Source organism: Halyomorpha halys, unplaced genomic scaffold (assembly GCF_000696795.3).
Source record: "Halyomorpha halys isolate HHAL.00 unplaced genomic scaffold, Hhal_1.1 Scaffold215.1, whole genome shotgun sequence".
NCBI classification, from domain to species: Eukaryota; Metazoa; Arthropoda; class Insecta; order Hemiptera; family Pentatomidae; genus Halyomorpha; species Halyomorpha halys.
In genome coordinates, this window is record NW_027107820.1 from 1,697,664 (window position 1) to 1,715,393 (window position 17,730).

Here is a 17,730-nt window from a genome sequence, read left to right on the forward strand (position 1 = left end):
ACTAATGAATTTACATTTCTCTGCTGAAAGCTGTAATTTGCATTATTCAAAAGTATTTTGGCCGTAACAGAATTTGAGCTCCTTCCGTTTTGAGATGGTGGCAAATAGATTTATTGATTAAACTGTAATAGAATATTAGAAACGAAAAACAGATTAATTAAAAGTAATAATCATAATAATAATTTATTTATTTATTTTTATAGCAACCCCCGTACAAATAGAGTTAGCCTGTGAAATACATAAAAATAATATATAATTAAAAACATATAAACTATTAAACTTCAAATTATTTATGATAAAACGTTTCATTTTCAAAGCTGATCAGTTATTATTTGTTTACTATTTGGCACAGAAGCATTAAACTTAGAACTAAATTTATTTTGGAATAAATATCTATTCTATAAGATATCTAATAACACTTGCCAACTACAGAAGTTAAACTCATTTGATTTCCAAGCGTTTACATTTCGTACAATTAAACCTTATATCTAGAGCATTTTCTTTGTGGTCCAGTATAAAAAAAAAACTGTTTAAAGTTTAAGTATTTAAATTGCCATTCTTGGGTCTAATTTTGGTTGAGGACGAGGTGGCCATTCTCCTCCAAGTTGAAGTGCTCACCACTTTAAAGTAGAATGAGGGACTTAAGAAGCCGGATGTTTGTCCACTCCTGAGATTTAAGAGTCTAATCCTAAAACAAAAAAGTCCTTTTGCTGAATCCCAGAGGTATTTATTTATCCCCGTTGTGACATTTTGCCCCGCCGATTATCCGTTCTGAAAACTTAGAGATGAAAAGTCATTAGGATACCAAATCTTCTTTCAGTATTTAGCCTTTCAGCGCCATTTCTCATTATATAAAGTTTTTTTTATTAATGGAAATATCTTTAAAACTTTCGAGAGCCCCTTCGATGATTTATTATCAACTTCTATTTTTTTTTTCTTTCCGCGAAGCATTTATCTTCGAAAGATTAGTAATACCAGTTAATACAAGCTTTTATGAATACCGAGTAAAAAAAAATTTGACTTAGTATTTTAGTGCAAATTTGCATCGTAAGACATATGATGGATTCCGAAAAATACGTTTTGTGTCATCGTTACAAACTTTGACGAATTCAATGGTTTCGCTCTACAAGTAATGTTAATAAAGTCGATTAGAAACTGGCAATATTATTAATTTTAATAACAGCTGAAAATGTCACTTGATACTTTTGAATAAGCATTAAAAATTTATTATTTATTAGTATTTATATCACTTATTATTATTAGTATTTTTATTTCATTATTGCTCCCTGAAACAAAAATAAAATAGAAAAATTTAAGATTAATTCATAGAACTGGATGATAAGAATTTACATGAATTGAATAACTATGTGTTACTTTCAAATAAAATGTTTAAGTATTAAATGTTTCATATTTATTTTGATCTAGAAAGGAATAGAAGAATATTTTTATATAAATTAGCGTATCGATTTTTTTTATTTATTTCTTTTTCAGAAGCTCAGAGTATTTTGAAATACTGACTTGGAGACTAGAACAAAATTCATTCTGTTTAATGAAAAAGCAATTATTTGATGGGTAAAAACTCATTTGATTATACCAAATATAAAGTGAGCTTTTAGAACAAACAAGAAAAATAATTAAATTATGAAATTGAAAAGTTGTAATAATAAGGCAATTGTATCAGCAGAGAAAATTTTTATTTTTGTAGATTGGTATAGATTGAATTTATATGAAATTTAACTTTAAATTACGTTAACCAAATCCCGAATCATACTAAATATTTCCAACTTAGGTTTAAATTGATCAAATGGAAAAAATAGTTTTTTGTTGTCCTTTGGTACAAAGCCCAATTGTATCAATTACCAATACTACTCGTTATGAGTGTCTGATTTAAAGGTAAGATAAGAAAGGCTACTCCAGGGTGGAGAGAGGTGGGTTTCACTCCGTTTTTAAATTTTAGTTACTTTTTCAAGGTTTAAATGATAGTCCCAATATTAATATTATGTATCCTCTTTCCGTATTAAATAAATGTTCCAAGGGTGATATAGCATATTAATGAATCACCATTAGGCTAACACAAAATACTACCCCCTTCCCAAAATATCAAATTTCCTCAGCCCCCTCTTCAAATTCATTGCCAACGCAGAAGACTCTCCCCTCAACCACGTCCTAACATGATGTCAACCCCACGCACCCATGGTGCTTAAAAAAAGAATTATAATTTAAATAAATCATAAGAATGCAAATTTTTAGGATTGAATATCTCCTAAACATGGCGTTAGCGGTTATAACTTCATATATATTTATTAATTTAAATTTTCTGTAGGACACTTAACCTGAAAAACCATGTATAACCATTTGGTTGATCTTTAACTTAGATTAATATTGCAAATATTATTTATTTTTGTATTGAAATGTTTGTGTATCTTCTACCTCTTGGGTAACTTTTGATCAGTAATAAATTTACAATAGATTATAAGTAGATATTAAAATTTATGAAATATGGAAATGGCTAGAAAAAACTATACAATAAAATAAAGATTATCAATCAGATACATTTTAGAAAGGGAAGACAAAGTAGTATAAAATAGAAAGGTTTTGAAACTGTTAAAAAATTGATATGGACATGGATTTTACACCAAAACATTTTTTGATGAGAGCTGGATTAAAGGTGCTATCAATACAGGGTGGTTAATTAAATTTCTTAATTAGAGATGTAAAGTTATTATTATTTACCTTTATTAATAAATGCCACATTTTATTGTAAAATTGTTTGTAAATTTTTTTCTTAGTTGATAGATTGGGGGTTAATTGATACAATTCTTTTTCTGCTTTTGGCAATGCATTTGTAGAGGGGGCTGAGGAAATTTGATATTTTAGGAAGGGGGTAGTATTTTGTGTTAGACTAGTGGTGATTCGCTAATATGCTATATCACCCTTGGAACATTTATTTGTTTTGATTCCTTATTCATATATTCAATTAGAATACTTCTGAAACACCTTATAAAAGTTAAAACAATTTATTGTTGATTGGAAAGCTGTTGCTAGTTTGCGTTCATGCAACCCATAAAATAGATAATAACCGAAAAAGATCGGTAGAAGAAAGAAACTTAGTAGATTTTTCATTTTGGTCTTCTGGGTTTCTGGGTCAGATAAAATTTTGCAATTAGGAGAAAGGAGGATAACATTTTTGTTTTATGATCAGTTGTGGATGTTTGAACAAACCAGAAGTCCTCGAGGCCAATAATTCCAAACTTATATTTGTGCCGGGGTCATCCATTCCGTACCACCGTAATTTCATTTCAGTTTGTGAGAAACACTTAATTGGGCTTTTATGAGATTTCCACTTCTATAGCCAGTAAATTATACAGAAATATTGACCTTCACTAATTGCTAGTTCCATTTTAATTAGTCCAACTTTTTATTTATCTTGCCTAAACTCTGTGTCTCTCTCGGCGTATTTATAACACAGTGTTTATTACAGAGGAATTTTATTATCTGTATCGTATGATAGAATTTAAAACGTGTCTATAATTATTGATTGTTTGCTTATTCTGGTTTAAAGTATTTATTTAATATTTTTATCATGCGAACCGTGGGAAAAGAGGCATGCTTTTATTTCGAATACGAAAAATATTTTTGGAAAAGTATTTAAGACAATTTATATCTTATTGTGTATATATAGGTACTTTTATAGTTTATTTCATTATTGTGATTTTAATTTTTAGCAGATAATATAGGTGGAATATAACTCCAATATAAGGAATAGAATAAACGTGGAAGTTTTATTAAATTTATTGTGTCTACATCAAACGATTTTAAAATATTAGATATACAGAAGCTTTCACAGTATATAAACTAAATCTAGAAAACCCAAAGTTAGGCTCACATCGGAGATGATATTGCTAATGACAATTGTTATTAAAATTCTGCAAATATTTTTCATTATTACTTTTTATTTTATTTTTTTTGGGAAGAATTATCCCTTTTTATTTCTTCTTTATTTTACATAAACATTCGAACGAATATGGTTTGTTTTGTGCTTTCTAGATTCTATGTTCTTTAAGGTAAAAAATAATGTACAATCAATAATTAAAAAATATACATATATAATGGGCTGTTGAGGCTTACTAAGTATTTGTTTTCTTATTTATTATATTAAATAATAATTCAGCTACTTGTTATTAACGGTTTAATATATTCTGTATTCAACGACCAATAGTAAAATGTTATTAAAATTGTTATTTCTAACAAAAATCTCATTACTATTTTGATTTCTGCTGTTTACAACAGTGATTATGTGTTATTTTCAACGAATCGGTGTTAATTAAATAAAATCTCATTAGTAGACATCTTAACTGAAAATCTAACTGCCATTTCATGAAGCAAATAATTGAAAAATATTTTTAATTAATAGTTTAAAATGGTTTATTATTAGTTTGTTTTATTTATCTAGAAGAATTTTTCATTGCTTCATTATTCTATCAAAGTTTCTGGATTTCTGCCCATGAACCAGTTCCATGTTCTTTAAAATAGAAAAAAAAATTCCCAATCAACAGTTTTATAAAAATAAAAAAAAAATTATACATTGAATTTTAAATAAATAAGGTAAAATTAATTACATGGTATTTAAATATTATTTACTATTAACATAAGTTTAACAATTATAAATCGAGTTATAAATTTAAACATTTTTGAGATTAAAAATATTTAGTAAAAGTTAAATTTAGCATCACATTTAATAAAATAGAATTCCATTTGTTAATTTTAGACAGATAATAAGGAAATACTGATAAATAATGCTAAAAATTATGTTGACGAATATTCAAGATTTGAAGATGTAAGTTTCTCTTAATCTGAGTTGACATATGTCCATAAAATAATTTAAAGTAAGAAAAATCAGAATAATTAGTATCAAAATTATGGCCCGAACTGGAAAAGTTTTAAAATTTTAAATTGATATATAGCAGTTAAATTGACTGTATAAATTGTAAATTATATTTTAAAAACTTTTATTTCATGTTAAATTATTTATTTGAAATTATATGTATATATTTTTTAAAAAACGGTTGATTGTGCATTATTTTTATCTTGAGAACAACTGATAACTGGATAATGAACAAAAACCCAGGAATGCTGTTCGATTGATAAAACAGAATAAAGAAGTAATAAAAAAGGAGAATTCTTTTAGAAATAAAGTACTAATAAACCATTTTATAATTTATAACTATAATATTTTTAATTATTTTCTTTAAGAAATATCCGCAACATATTCAGATATGATTTTACTAATGAGATTTGTACACCGATTTGTTGAAAATAACATGTAGTCACTGTTATCATCAGTAAACATAAAAATGCTATTGACATTTTTTTTTAGTATTAAAATTTCACTAGTGGTCATTGTAACCAACAGACAATAAACCACTTATAACAGTAAACTGAATTCTCAATTAATATAGTGAATAAGAAAACAAATACTTATCAAGCCTAAAATGTTTTCAACCAGCCCAATATTTTTTCGTCATTTGTTCCTGGATCCTCGGCTTAATTCGAAAAAAAAAATATTAAAAATAGTTATCTGTATTGTTGCAGACAACCCGAAACAGATCTAGCCTATATCCTTCAGAAATAGACTGCATACAGATAGATCTCCTAGCCATCAATCATGCTTCCCAATCGATTGCCGGCTGAAAAGGAAATGGCCCCGTGACCTTCTTATATAGAACAGTCATTTTAAAGTGCCAGCATATTAATGGATAGTTTGTGAACATGACTTCCTTCAGTCATATATAAGATATTCAGCAAGTTTCCTTGTTTTCGTTTTTTTTATTTGAAGAATAATGTACAAGTTTGAATATTTAAAAAAGTAAGTAAAAATGGGGTCTCAAGAAAGAGAAGGAATTTTATTTTTTCTTAGTCTTCTTCAGTTTATTAGATAAATTCTCTATACTTGCTCAACTTTTCCGAAGTATGCTAATAGCCTTCCTTTGAGTAAAGTTCCTTCGGCATTCTTGGACCAGCTTAGAGGATATTGTAGGTTATTTCAGTTTTAACTACAATGAATTTTCCAATAAATTATGCTTTCTTCGTCTCCAGTTCGTCTACTGGTAAATTGAAGACTGCCACGTTGTAGAGCCATTACGAATATATATTTTTTCTGCACCTAAACAAAATAAGTAATTGGTTTTAGCTTTTTTTTTTTTTTATTCATTTTCATAAACTTATATCATAGCTCGTTCAAGTTTGTTAATAGTTTCATAATTGGTCGAGGATATTCTATTTTTTTTAAATACTAAATATGGTGCTTCTATGGAGTCTAATACAAATACAATTGTAGTTTTATTATTGAGCACAGTTCAAAAATTCATTATGAGATCATTACTATTTCAAAACAAAGTATAAGAGGATTCTTGAAAAATCTAGTTAGGTATAAAGTGTACTTAAGAGTAGGTAGCTATTGTGGTAGTGATGGGAGTGTACCGATCCGATATGAATATGTTCAATTATTCCTTAGTTCTAATATTTTGCAATTATTATTCTATTTCTCAAATAATTTGGGATGGAAAGGGCCAAGAATAACTAAGAATGGTTATTATGTCCGAAAATGATTAACCATTGGTTATTTTCAAGTAAATATTTCAGTAAGTTATCGGCAGAATAGTAATATCGTATATTATAAATAAACCACATAGTGTTCTAATAATATAGTTACAGTAAAATATAGAAACTGTAAAATAAAATCGCAATGGTTCAATATTTTCAGGATCATACCTTTTATTTATTCAAAAATTTAGTAAACTTACATTAAAACTAATTTATTTTACTGTCAACAATACATTCTATTATATGTTCATCAACGTCTGGAATAATTTCACATTAAATTTTTTATCGATAAATTAAGGTTTTAATTACATATCGGAAAAAACATAGGCATATTATCTTTATTTGGAAATAAAAAAAAAATCAATTATCTATCGCCAATAACTTTAGCAAATAAAATTGCTCACAATTCATTATATATGAGGTAAACTTTATTCTATAAAAAAAAAAGTAGAGGAATGTTTTTATTTATAATCCATCTGTTAACTTAAAATAAATGTCAGACATAGTGAATAATGAAACTTAGCAAACTCGCATCTGATTTGTATAATATTACATTTTATATGAGGTAAACTTTATGCTGTAAAAAAAATTTGTATTGGAATTTAGGGAACGTTTTTGGTCCACCTAAATTGTAAGTAACCTCGCAATTGTAGCAGCGTCGTTCAAATACGGGCTAGAGGAGTTGCCTTTAATTTCGTGTCGGCCCCTCAAAATGAAAACTTTACCCACTCCACTTTATCTATAGTCTTGTTACCAAATTATCGATAGTCTTGTTACCTACAAATAAACTCCCCTTTCGTGTCAGAAATGACCAGGACATAGAGTAATAAAAATTAATTTTAAAATATTTATCACAGATTTGATTGTTTAATTGAAATTGAAGGTACTAAAAAAGAAGATTTCTCCCATTTTCAATTTTAAAATTCTGAGCTGTTTAAAAAATCCGTTTTGATCAATTTCCTCAACTGTTAATAAAAATAAAATAGTATCTTCTTTTAAAAATATAACTTCTAGTTGTTATATAAGTTTGATTTTTGGAGCTTCCTCATTTTTTGTCACTAGAAAGGTGTTCTATTAGTTATAAACTTTTTATCTTCAGTTCTCATCTTATTATACTGTATGATTATTAATAAGAGCTCTCTTTAAAAGGTTTGCAACTACCTAATACTATTTGAATGTTTTGAGTATAAGAAACGTTGACCCTATTAACATATCTTCAGTTTCGGAACATAATACCCTTCGGTAAAGATTACGAACTGATTAATTTTTATCCTAATTGCTAACAACAGTTAGATTAGAATATTTTTATCTTGATGTGTTTTGTTAGATTTTGTTGGTTATGATCATTTTAGAGCGACCCGTCTCTTTATTTGGATATGTTTAACCCATCATACTTCAACAACATATTTATATCTTTAATGAACTGAAAACTTGTAGTGGGAGCTCCAAATTTCAGGTATAAACGAAATAATTTGTTCTCCACTTCAAAATAGTACCTGTAAGTAAGATGTACATGCATTTCTTTTACTGAAAACGTTTCAATTTAAAATTTATAGTATACAGTGAATAATAAAACTAGGTAAGATTTTTGTTTTGTTTAACTACATAAATATAAAATTCTATTGTTTACAACTAACTACTAAAGCTCTTGAGTTTTTTTAACGTTCTAGAACGATGTAAATTCGATTTTAGAAGGTAATCACTTAGATATAAGTCTAGTAAGAATTTTTTTTCATAGCATGGAACCGTGATAAATATTAGTTTTAGATATAGGAAGGAAAAGCCCTTTCGATAAAAAGAAAAAAAAAATTCACTTTTCCTGCCTTAGACTATAAAGATATTTATCGCTGTCAGCAGCTGTCAGTAGTTTATTGTCCTTATCCCCATCGTTACTCTCTCATAGGGTAGAAGAGCTCCTCCAAGAGTGAAAGCATTGTCCTGGGAGCCATCCGCTTCTTCAAGAGCCCTCGTAACCCAGAGTGAAGTAAAGGAGTAACTGTTTCTTGCCTCCATCAGTCCTTCGCATCACAAACATATTGAAAAGAGCTAGTCATCGATGCTACTTAAGTATTTAATAATTTTTTTGAATTTATTTTACGTAACAGATCATTTCAAGTTTTTAATATTTTTATTTATTTTTTTATATTCTGAACTTTTTAAAATCTTCATCATTCTGAGTACACAGCAAAATATTCCAGTATAATTTTTTAACAGGCTAAATTTTAACTAGAATGGTTATTGGCATCCCAAATATGCAACAAGGAACCAAGTTACATTTTTAGGGAATTGTGTTTTAGAAGCTTATGTGTTTATTTTTATTTATTTATTTTTTTTTTTTTTGCAAAATTCATAGAGCTTTTTATAAAACTCAAATATCCTTTTAAAGGAAAAAATTTAGGGAAAGCAAAAACTAATTTTATATAATCATTGAAGTTAAAAATTAGTTCAAACGTACGAATGCAAAACGGATAAACGAGTCTAATATGGATTAATAGGCCTATGTAACGACAGTAAAAATTCTTCACTTGTCTATATGAAGGAAAACTTGAAACGTCCATAAAGGAATATTATTTATGTAAGAAGGATTTTTTTCGCAAAATCTTACATAAAATAAAAAAAAAGATCATTTTTAATATATTTGATTTTTTTTATAAAGAATTGAGCAGTAAAATATTGGTTAGAAGTTGGAGAAGAAACATGAGTTAAAGTTTAAATGACCTCAACATCTAGTATTGAAGTGTGTGCAATATTTTCAATGAAGTCGGTTGTGGTGCAAACATTAGCTTGAAGTATGGTCATTTATGTAAAAGGAATTTAACAGTTGATATAGATTCAAGAGAACGTAAAATATTAAAAGGTTTTCTTACAAAAATTATAACGATAAAGTTCAAGACTTTATTTAAAGACTTTCACTATAAAAATTCTAAAAAAAAAGTTCTTTCGTAAACTGTCAAAGAGTTCATAACAATATGAAATCCTACTACGTAATCTGTTGAAAGGAGGAGAAAAATTACAAAATTTCTGTATTCCGAAAAGGCAGTTGTGGTATTTTTAATGTTTGTATTCTGTTGAACTCTTCCTACAGATGATATTTTAAATTAACATAATGATTATCTTCGCCTTGCTTTACCCCGTGGGGAATAGAGTGGGCTCTAGGATCCTCAGGTCGAGAGTATAAATATAATAGTGGAAATTTTATTATTATTATTATTTTATTGTTATATTAGTTCAACATTTTACTTATTTTATACCGTCTTAGTTTGTTTAAGTTCATTTTATCTTTATTTCTGTTTACATATACAGAATCTTAGAGATTTCAGAGATCTTATTTATTTACATATATTTTATTTCCAATGAGGTGTAGATAGTTGACCGTAGATTAATGCTTGAAGAAGTTTGTCGAGGGGTGTGGTCAGCAAAGAACAACATAAATAAACAAAATCATATTTATTTTATGCCGACGTTGAGTTACTAATCTTCCCTCTATGCCACAACCCCTGATGAAGACCTGAAACGACCTGAAACGACGTCGAAACGTCGGCATAAAATAAATAAATATGGTTTTGTTTATTTATGTTGTTCTTTGCTGACCGCACCCCCCGACAAACTTCTTCAAGTATTTTATTTCCGTTTATTTCATTTTTTTTAAATTATAGTATGAACGTGATCATTTATCTCTGTTAATAATTGCCCAATGTTTTGGTAGTATGTAATATTTATCAATAAATAAAAAGTTTTTGATAAAATAATTATCTTCAACGAAACGAAAGAGATTTTTTCTTAAACATTTGTGTTATAATTTATCATTTAAAAACCTCTCTCAATTCATGAACTTGTGTGAGGAGGGGGAGAGTCGAAATTTGCATATTAGAGTCAAATTGTGTTAGGCTTTTTGTTGAATATGTTGCGGACATTTCTTAAAGAAAATAATTGAAAAATATTATAGTTATAACTTATAAAATAGTTTATTAGTACTTTATTTCTAAAAGAATTCTCCTTTTTTATTACAGCAGAATTTATTACAGAACAGCATTCCTGGGTTTTTGTTCATTATCCTGTTCCATGTTCGCATATCGCAAGATAAAAATAATCCCCAATCAAACGTTTTTAAAAAATATATACATATAATTTCAAATAAATAATTTAACATTAAATAAAAGTTTTTTAAATATAATTTACATTTTATACAGTCAATTTAACTGCTATATATCAATTTAAAATTTTAAAACTTTTCCAGTTCGGGCCATAATTTTGATACTAATTATTCTGATTTTTCTTACTTTAAATTATTTAATGTAAATATGTCAACTCAGATTAAGAGAAACTTACATCTTTAAATCTTGAATATTCGTCAACATAATTTTTAGCATTAGTTATTACATTTCCTTATTACCCGTATAAAATTAACAAATGAAACTCTATAGATAAAATAAACGAAAGAGATTTTTTTCTTAAACATTTGTGTTATAATTTACCATTTAAAAGCCTCTCTCAATTCATGAACTTGTGTGAGGAGGGGGAGGGTCGAAATTTGCATATTAGAGTCAAATTGTGTTAGGCTTTTTGTTGAAGGATGAGAGATTCGACTTGTTAGCCCCCGGCTGGCTAAAAGGATTCATTTAGACTCGCGAGTCGCTCCGAGAGAGCAAACATTTAACATTTTCATTTTCAGAGCTCGGCGTAATGAGGGGAACGATGACGGTAATATTTGAAATAATTAACACACGTCCAACGGATCATTAAGTCGCAAGTTCCTGTCTCGATTACATTCATTAAAATATTTATTGTTCATATATTATTTCATTTGAATAAATATTATATTTTTAGCTAATCTTTTTTTTTAATATATATTCCACCTATGTTACCACTTTTATGATTGGAGAAGTTTGTCGGGGGTGCGGTCAGCAAAGAACAACATAAATAAACAAAGCCATATTTATTTCATGAGAGCTATAGAACAAAAGAGGCTAAGCCACTCTCTATTTTTCATCGTCTGTCATATTATTCAATTTGTAGATTCAATTTATTTATTTATTTTTTTAGACACTACTTGCATATCTTATATTATACATATCTTCTTACCTACAAGATATTACAGTTCATCTATCACTGTTTTTAATCTACTACCATCTAATTCCACGATTATCAGTTATTAATTTTTTATCATTTATGATTCAATTCAATATTTTGTATAATTCCAAATTTGTTTGTATACTATTCCTTTTCAATTTTATGTTTCTCTAAATGTTGTTGTAATCTCTTTTATTCTATAGCCCTGATAAAGACCTGAAACTCAGGTCGAAACGTCGGCATAAAATAAATAAATATGGCTTTGTTTATTTATGTTGTTCTTTCCTGACCGCACCCCCCGAAAAACTTCTCCAATCATTAATCTACGGTCAACTATCTACACCTCATTACCACTTTTATGTTTGAATAATTCTGACACATTTTTGTAAAAATAAAAAATAATTATTTTTACATGAAATGGATGCAGTTAATGCTAATGAAGAAAAGGTCAAGTAATATTAAGCAAAGTACTCGTACATTCTGCCACTAAAAATAAAAATAAAAATCGTTTTACTCCAAGCAAATCATTTGCATTTCTTAAAAATAAACTAAATCATTCTTCATTGTAAACAGTTATCACGATACAATAGCCTGAAATGTTAAGGATAAATCAAAAGTTATGTCTATTATCATTACTTAATATTATCTTATCGTTTTGTTGTATTTATAGGTCTTAATTGTTTTTCTGTACAGTTACTTATCCTTTTTATCTTAATTTTATTTTTATAGACAATTATAATCCTAAGTTATAAGTTAATGTGGCTCTCAAATCTCAACTTGATCCAGATATACTTGGCGTATTCATATTCACAAAAATAATTTTCTACAAATATATTCTTTTTCATAAATATACCTTCATGTACGTATTTACAAAATTATCAATTATAAATACAAATATATATTGAGGTCAAATATGAATATATTGATATATTTAATACATATTCAAAACTATAAATTTGTGTTCATTACTAGAAACTCGGTTACTGTAATATTCGTATATTTGTATAATGGGTATTGATAATGGAATATTGATTCTACTGCTGAAACGAAAATAAGAATCATTGTTTGACTCTTTTTTTCTGATTAATCAGTATGAAGGCACATTATTATGTATCCCAAGGCGTAGTAATTCATAATTTAAAACAATTTTATTTTATGGGGAGCTTAGTTTCTGAAAATACTATTGATTATAAAATCGCGTACTCGCATACTAATTAATTTTGACTTTTAGGTTCTCATTTTTTTGATATTGAGCTTAATTATTGGGTTATTGGAAGTGTTGGTTTTGAAAATACAATATATTTGAGAATCACTAATATTGATCCTTACTCGATCTCGAAATCGATAGTATATATTTGTGAGTATTAACAACGCTCAGAATAATGTAATATGCGGATGCCAAACAAATCGTTTTAAAAAATAGATTATATAAACGTAATTAAAAAGTCAAATAAATCCATAAGCCAGCGTGCGATTTTGAAATCGTCAGTACATATATTTAAAAGTAACGACCAAGATAACATAATAATAGGCTTCAACATAAGAACTGCATTAAAATATATAACAAATGTTTATATATATCATTACTCCTATTTTCTTTCTCCACGGCTGATAAACAAATGAACGAATATAACTGCAGATGAACTCACTGATTCCACACCAATATATTTATATTTCTAGTTGTAAATATGAATGTATTCGTAACTAAATCTTGAAATATGAATACATTCATATTCAGATCTCATAAATTATATTCGTATTAATACTGTGAATACGTTCCTAAATACATTCTTAAAAGTACTTAAAAGTCAGAATATGAATAAATTCATATTCTCATTTATGGGAAATTATTATTTTTGCACATCTATTCATATTTTTATTTTTTAATATTAATATACCCACTCGTCATTTACAAAATAATGAGACAATTATAATTTAACAGTGTGATTTCTGATAAATGAAAAGATGTTAGATAATCTCAAGAAAAAAAAAATCAGATTTTTACAGTAAAATTCAAAAAATTTCTTTCAATCAGTCATTAAATTGTAACATTAATTCACATCATAATTACATGAATTTATTTCAATGGCTATTTATTCTGTTAATTAATTAATAATTGGCAGATATTTCTAGTAAAAAAGAATACGTTGATTCGGACGATTAGAGCAGTTAAAAGTTTTATATAATTCCTAGTTCAGGACAAAATTAAGTCATCAAAAAATTTAATGAGTCAGTAGATTAAAAAAATTTACCTATGAACTGAAAATTCATAAATATTGTTTTTGTTTTCCAAATAAAAACTAGTGAAATATTAAGAAGTAAGAGACATAGTTTTGTCACATTTTAAACCATTTACAATTTATTATTGGCTTAGTTACCAATAGTCATGAATCTCTCAAAAATTTATGCGATTTCAGGTAAGAAAAACATTTCACGAAGGATTTATGTTAAAATGAATAATTTGCATTAGTTCAGTGAGATGTATGAATATTGTGAGCGTGCGTTTCGTAATTATGCTATGCATGAGGATAAACCTTCTAATAGCTATAAATATTTATGAGCATTATTTAATCCACCATGTTATAGCTCAAACCTTTTCGCCTGTGTTACCTTTCTTCATGAAATGTATTATTATTTGGTTTTTGATCATTCGGTAAAATTATTCATCTCAGGGGTTTTTAATTCTTTTTTTTCTTCTATTTTTTAAACATAGTAGTGGAAGTCAGTTTCAAAAGACGCTAAATAAAATGTGTCAGAAATTGGCATTTGAGTTTAAAATAAGTTTTAGAAAATACAATTTTTTTTTATTACTTTTACTCTAAGAAAATTAAAAAAAAAAAAACCTATAAAATTAAGAGCAAAAATAAAATGTCCTTATAAAGATCTAATAATTTTGAGCCAAATTCATTTGTAACAGACTTCCACAAGCAAGGAATTAAAAATCTGAACAAAAAAGTTTTTATAATATCTACGTGTTGTCAATAAATCTTTTTTCTTTTAACAAAAATATTTACTTTTTTTTTAATAACATTTCATTCATTAGGAATCAAATATGAGAGTATAACTGTATTTTTAGTTAAATGTTAAATAAAATCCTTATTTATTTTTTCATGTAAAAATCAACATGATTTACGATTGTAACAACATGTATGAATGACATGTCAACAAAATATGAGAGGCTATCATCAGGAATCAGGATGGAATTACTCCTTCCATTGAACAGTTCTGGTGATAACGGGTTGCACACTTCAAGAATTTAGATTTAACATTGTTCTGTATCGATTATTTTAAATGATCTATCGATATTGATACCTGGGCCTTCTTGGTCCTTGGGTCGGCGACCTGAACTATTTCCTCCGGCGGAAGGCGCCATGAGTTCCTCTCTATCGCAGCGTGCATCTCGTCTCAGCGCCCATCTCCCCTGCAACAAGAGATCAACATCATTAATAATGAATCATACTCCCAAAATATTGCTTACTACATTATTTAAAATTTATAATAAGATCGATTTTACTTATTTATTTGTTTAAAGTTAACTACGATTTCCATTCAGTATATTACGAAGTATAATATCATGCTTAAGGAAAATTATTTCTACATTTAAACTGTGACAACTTTTAATTAAAAAAAAAAAAAAAAGTATATTTTTTTCTGATTTGGAATCTAACGTCATGTTCTCCAGCTTATGGGAGGAATGAATATACAATTTTTACAAAATAAAAATTAATACTTCATTGTAGATAAATCTGAAAAGAATTCTTGAAAAAATAATATAAGTGTTCTTTACATCGATAGTTCAAACGAGATATAAATAGAATGATGCATTAATTTTTAAACTATTAAAATGTTATTCAAGATTTTATGTGCGTGTTTTTGGAGGTGATGGGGATTACAAAGTATCACAGACTTCTATTTTCATAAAACTGATATATTTTATGTATGCTATGTTTTTGGGTGTAAATGTATTTTGAAAATAATAGAAACAATTAAATTTTAACAGAAAATGATCGAGAAAGTATGTCCAGGCAGAGCAGCACCCCTTTGGGGCATTAGATCCAGTGGCTCATTAAACTCATGCTTTGTATTTCTCACATCTAAGACAATTTACGTTTTTCTGCCTTATACTCATGGATTATGGTTTACGGATTACGGTATGAACATGTATACAGATTAACTCTTATTACTTTCCTACTGCTACTTGTTATTGAAAGTGTTGATTCAGGAGCTAGTTTCAATTTTCAGTTTTCAACGGAATCAGTTTAGTCCGCACACACTATGGGCTTAGGCAGGGAGACTGCTTAATATGCTTCTTTTTTTTTTCTCCAGCCTACAGTTTGAAATGTGGAGACCCAGAATCCAGATGGGTAGTATTCAGAGTAGTGTTCAACAGTATTCAACAAATCAGCTGTGTCAACAAAATAGCTGACTGCGTCGATGAGATTAGGAGAACTTTTAGAGTGACGAAGGGCGCCTTTCTCGACATACAAAGGGAAACTGCATGAATGGGACTAGTTGTAAACGAAACAAAGACTGCGCGCTGATTTGGAGCTGATGGCCTTTTATAATGATGCCAAAATTGTCACTACTATGAAGAGAAATTAACTACCGTGGACGGGACATCAAGTGATAATGGCCGATGACCATTTCTAGCGGTGGATACTCGAAGAAATGTTACACGGACTGAGACTCGCAAGGTCTCGACTTCGCAGGACTGAAGGTGTGTCGGACAATGCTCAGTCCATTCTCGCCATCCTTAAATGGAGAGCAACAGTACAGGAGAAATAATATTGGCCGAAGTTGCAGGCTGCCTTACTCCCTCGCAGAGTGTAGTCCCAGTTAACAAGAAGAAGTCAATTTCAGAAAACAATTTTTAGCGGTAATAGAAGTCATATAGGTCGACGTAAAATATATTTTGATTAACATCTAGTGTTTTTATCATTATTTTTTATATGTTTACTTCTGTACAGTTTATAATCTCTTTGAGGTTGTTTAGCGAATGCTTTTGCCATCAATACTTTTTAGTATTTTAGTTTTCTTAGTATAATACATTTTTTAAAGGGATCTTTATAATAAATAATGTAACTTAATCAATAATAAATGTATTTTTTATGATCAATGGGGAATTGTATTAAGCGCCCCATTATTGGTGCAATAGGAACGAAAGGGTATAAATACTAGGTTTTTTTCTTTTATTTTTAGAACACATATAATTATTAAAATAATAATTAATTAAATGTAATTAGCTATTTTTCTTTTTGAAGTATCTGATGAAGCGCTCATAGATGAATTTTATATTAAAGTGTTATATGTATATATTTCTCAACCTTCGCCTAAACAATATGTTGCATATGTGAAAAACATACAACTGAAAAGAGTTAAAATACTAATTAAAAATTATTATTGTGACGCAAAAATGACCTACTTTTCGCTATTTTGATTTTATAAAAACAATGAATATATCATGTAGCATAAGTTTCTGCAATATAATTTTATGGATGTTTGGTTTGTCATTATATTCTTGTTAAGAGCTTGTAAAATTATTAATATATTTAAAACTACCCTTACATCCCCACTGCACCAGTTTGGGAGTAGGGGATAACACGTCTCCCTAGCAATGATTTTGAGTTGAAATTTCAAAAAGCGTATTTTACGTAGAGTATTAAAATATTGTACCCTTTTATTTCAATTAAAAAACAATTATAAATTTTAAAAGTTGAATTAAATAGGATATTAATTATAGACGTGTAAATATCATTATTTTTTATTATTAATTTTACTAAATTTCATTATCTTTTGTTATTAATTTTACTAAATATCGCTATTGTTTCTTATTAATTTTACTTTCCGCTTTTATTAAGAAGCATTATTTTTATCTATTTATTTTCTTTTAATTATAACATTGTATATTGTTAGGGGTGTCTTTTGTACGAGACTATACCCCACTCATAATAAACCAGGTAAGGCCCACCAGGCAGATCTGGTATAAAATAAAATAAAAAATCATAGACTTGGTTTAAAAAATGAATATGAAAAGACAGAACATGTACGTAAATCAAT

At 27.8% G+C, this 17,730-nt stretch overlaps 1 protein-coding gene across 3 annotated transcripts in view; it reads right to left on the reverse strand.

Moving 5' to 3' along the window:
• The window catches only part of LOC106679725 (inactive dipeptidyl peptidase 10), a 150,607-nt gene extending 135,484 nt beyond the window's left edge, over nt 1–15,123 (reverse strand). For 2 of the 3 annotated variants that reach the window (XM_014419042.3, XM_014419040.3), the window contains exon 1: nt 14,986–15,119. In XM_014419042.3, the coding sequence (XP_014274528.1) occupies nt 14,986–15,072 (87 nt within the window). In that variant the 5' untranslated portion in view covers nt 15,073–15,119. Of the gene's footprint in view, nt 1–14,985 lie in introns of all 3 variants that reach the window. The other variant, XM_014419043.3, reaches the window with a different exon arrangement.
• Nucleotides 15,124–17,730: the final 2,607 nt, after the last annotated feature.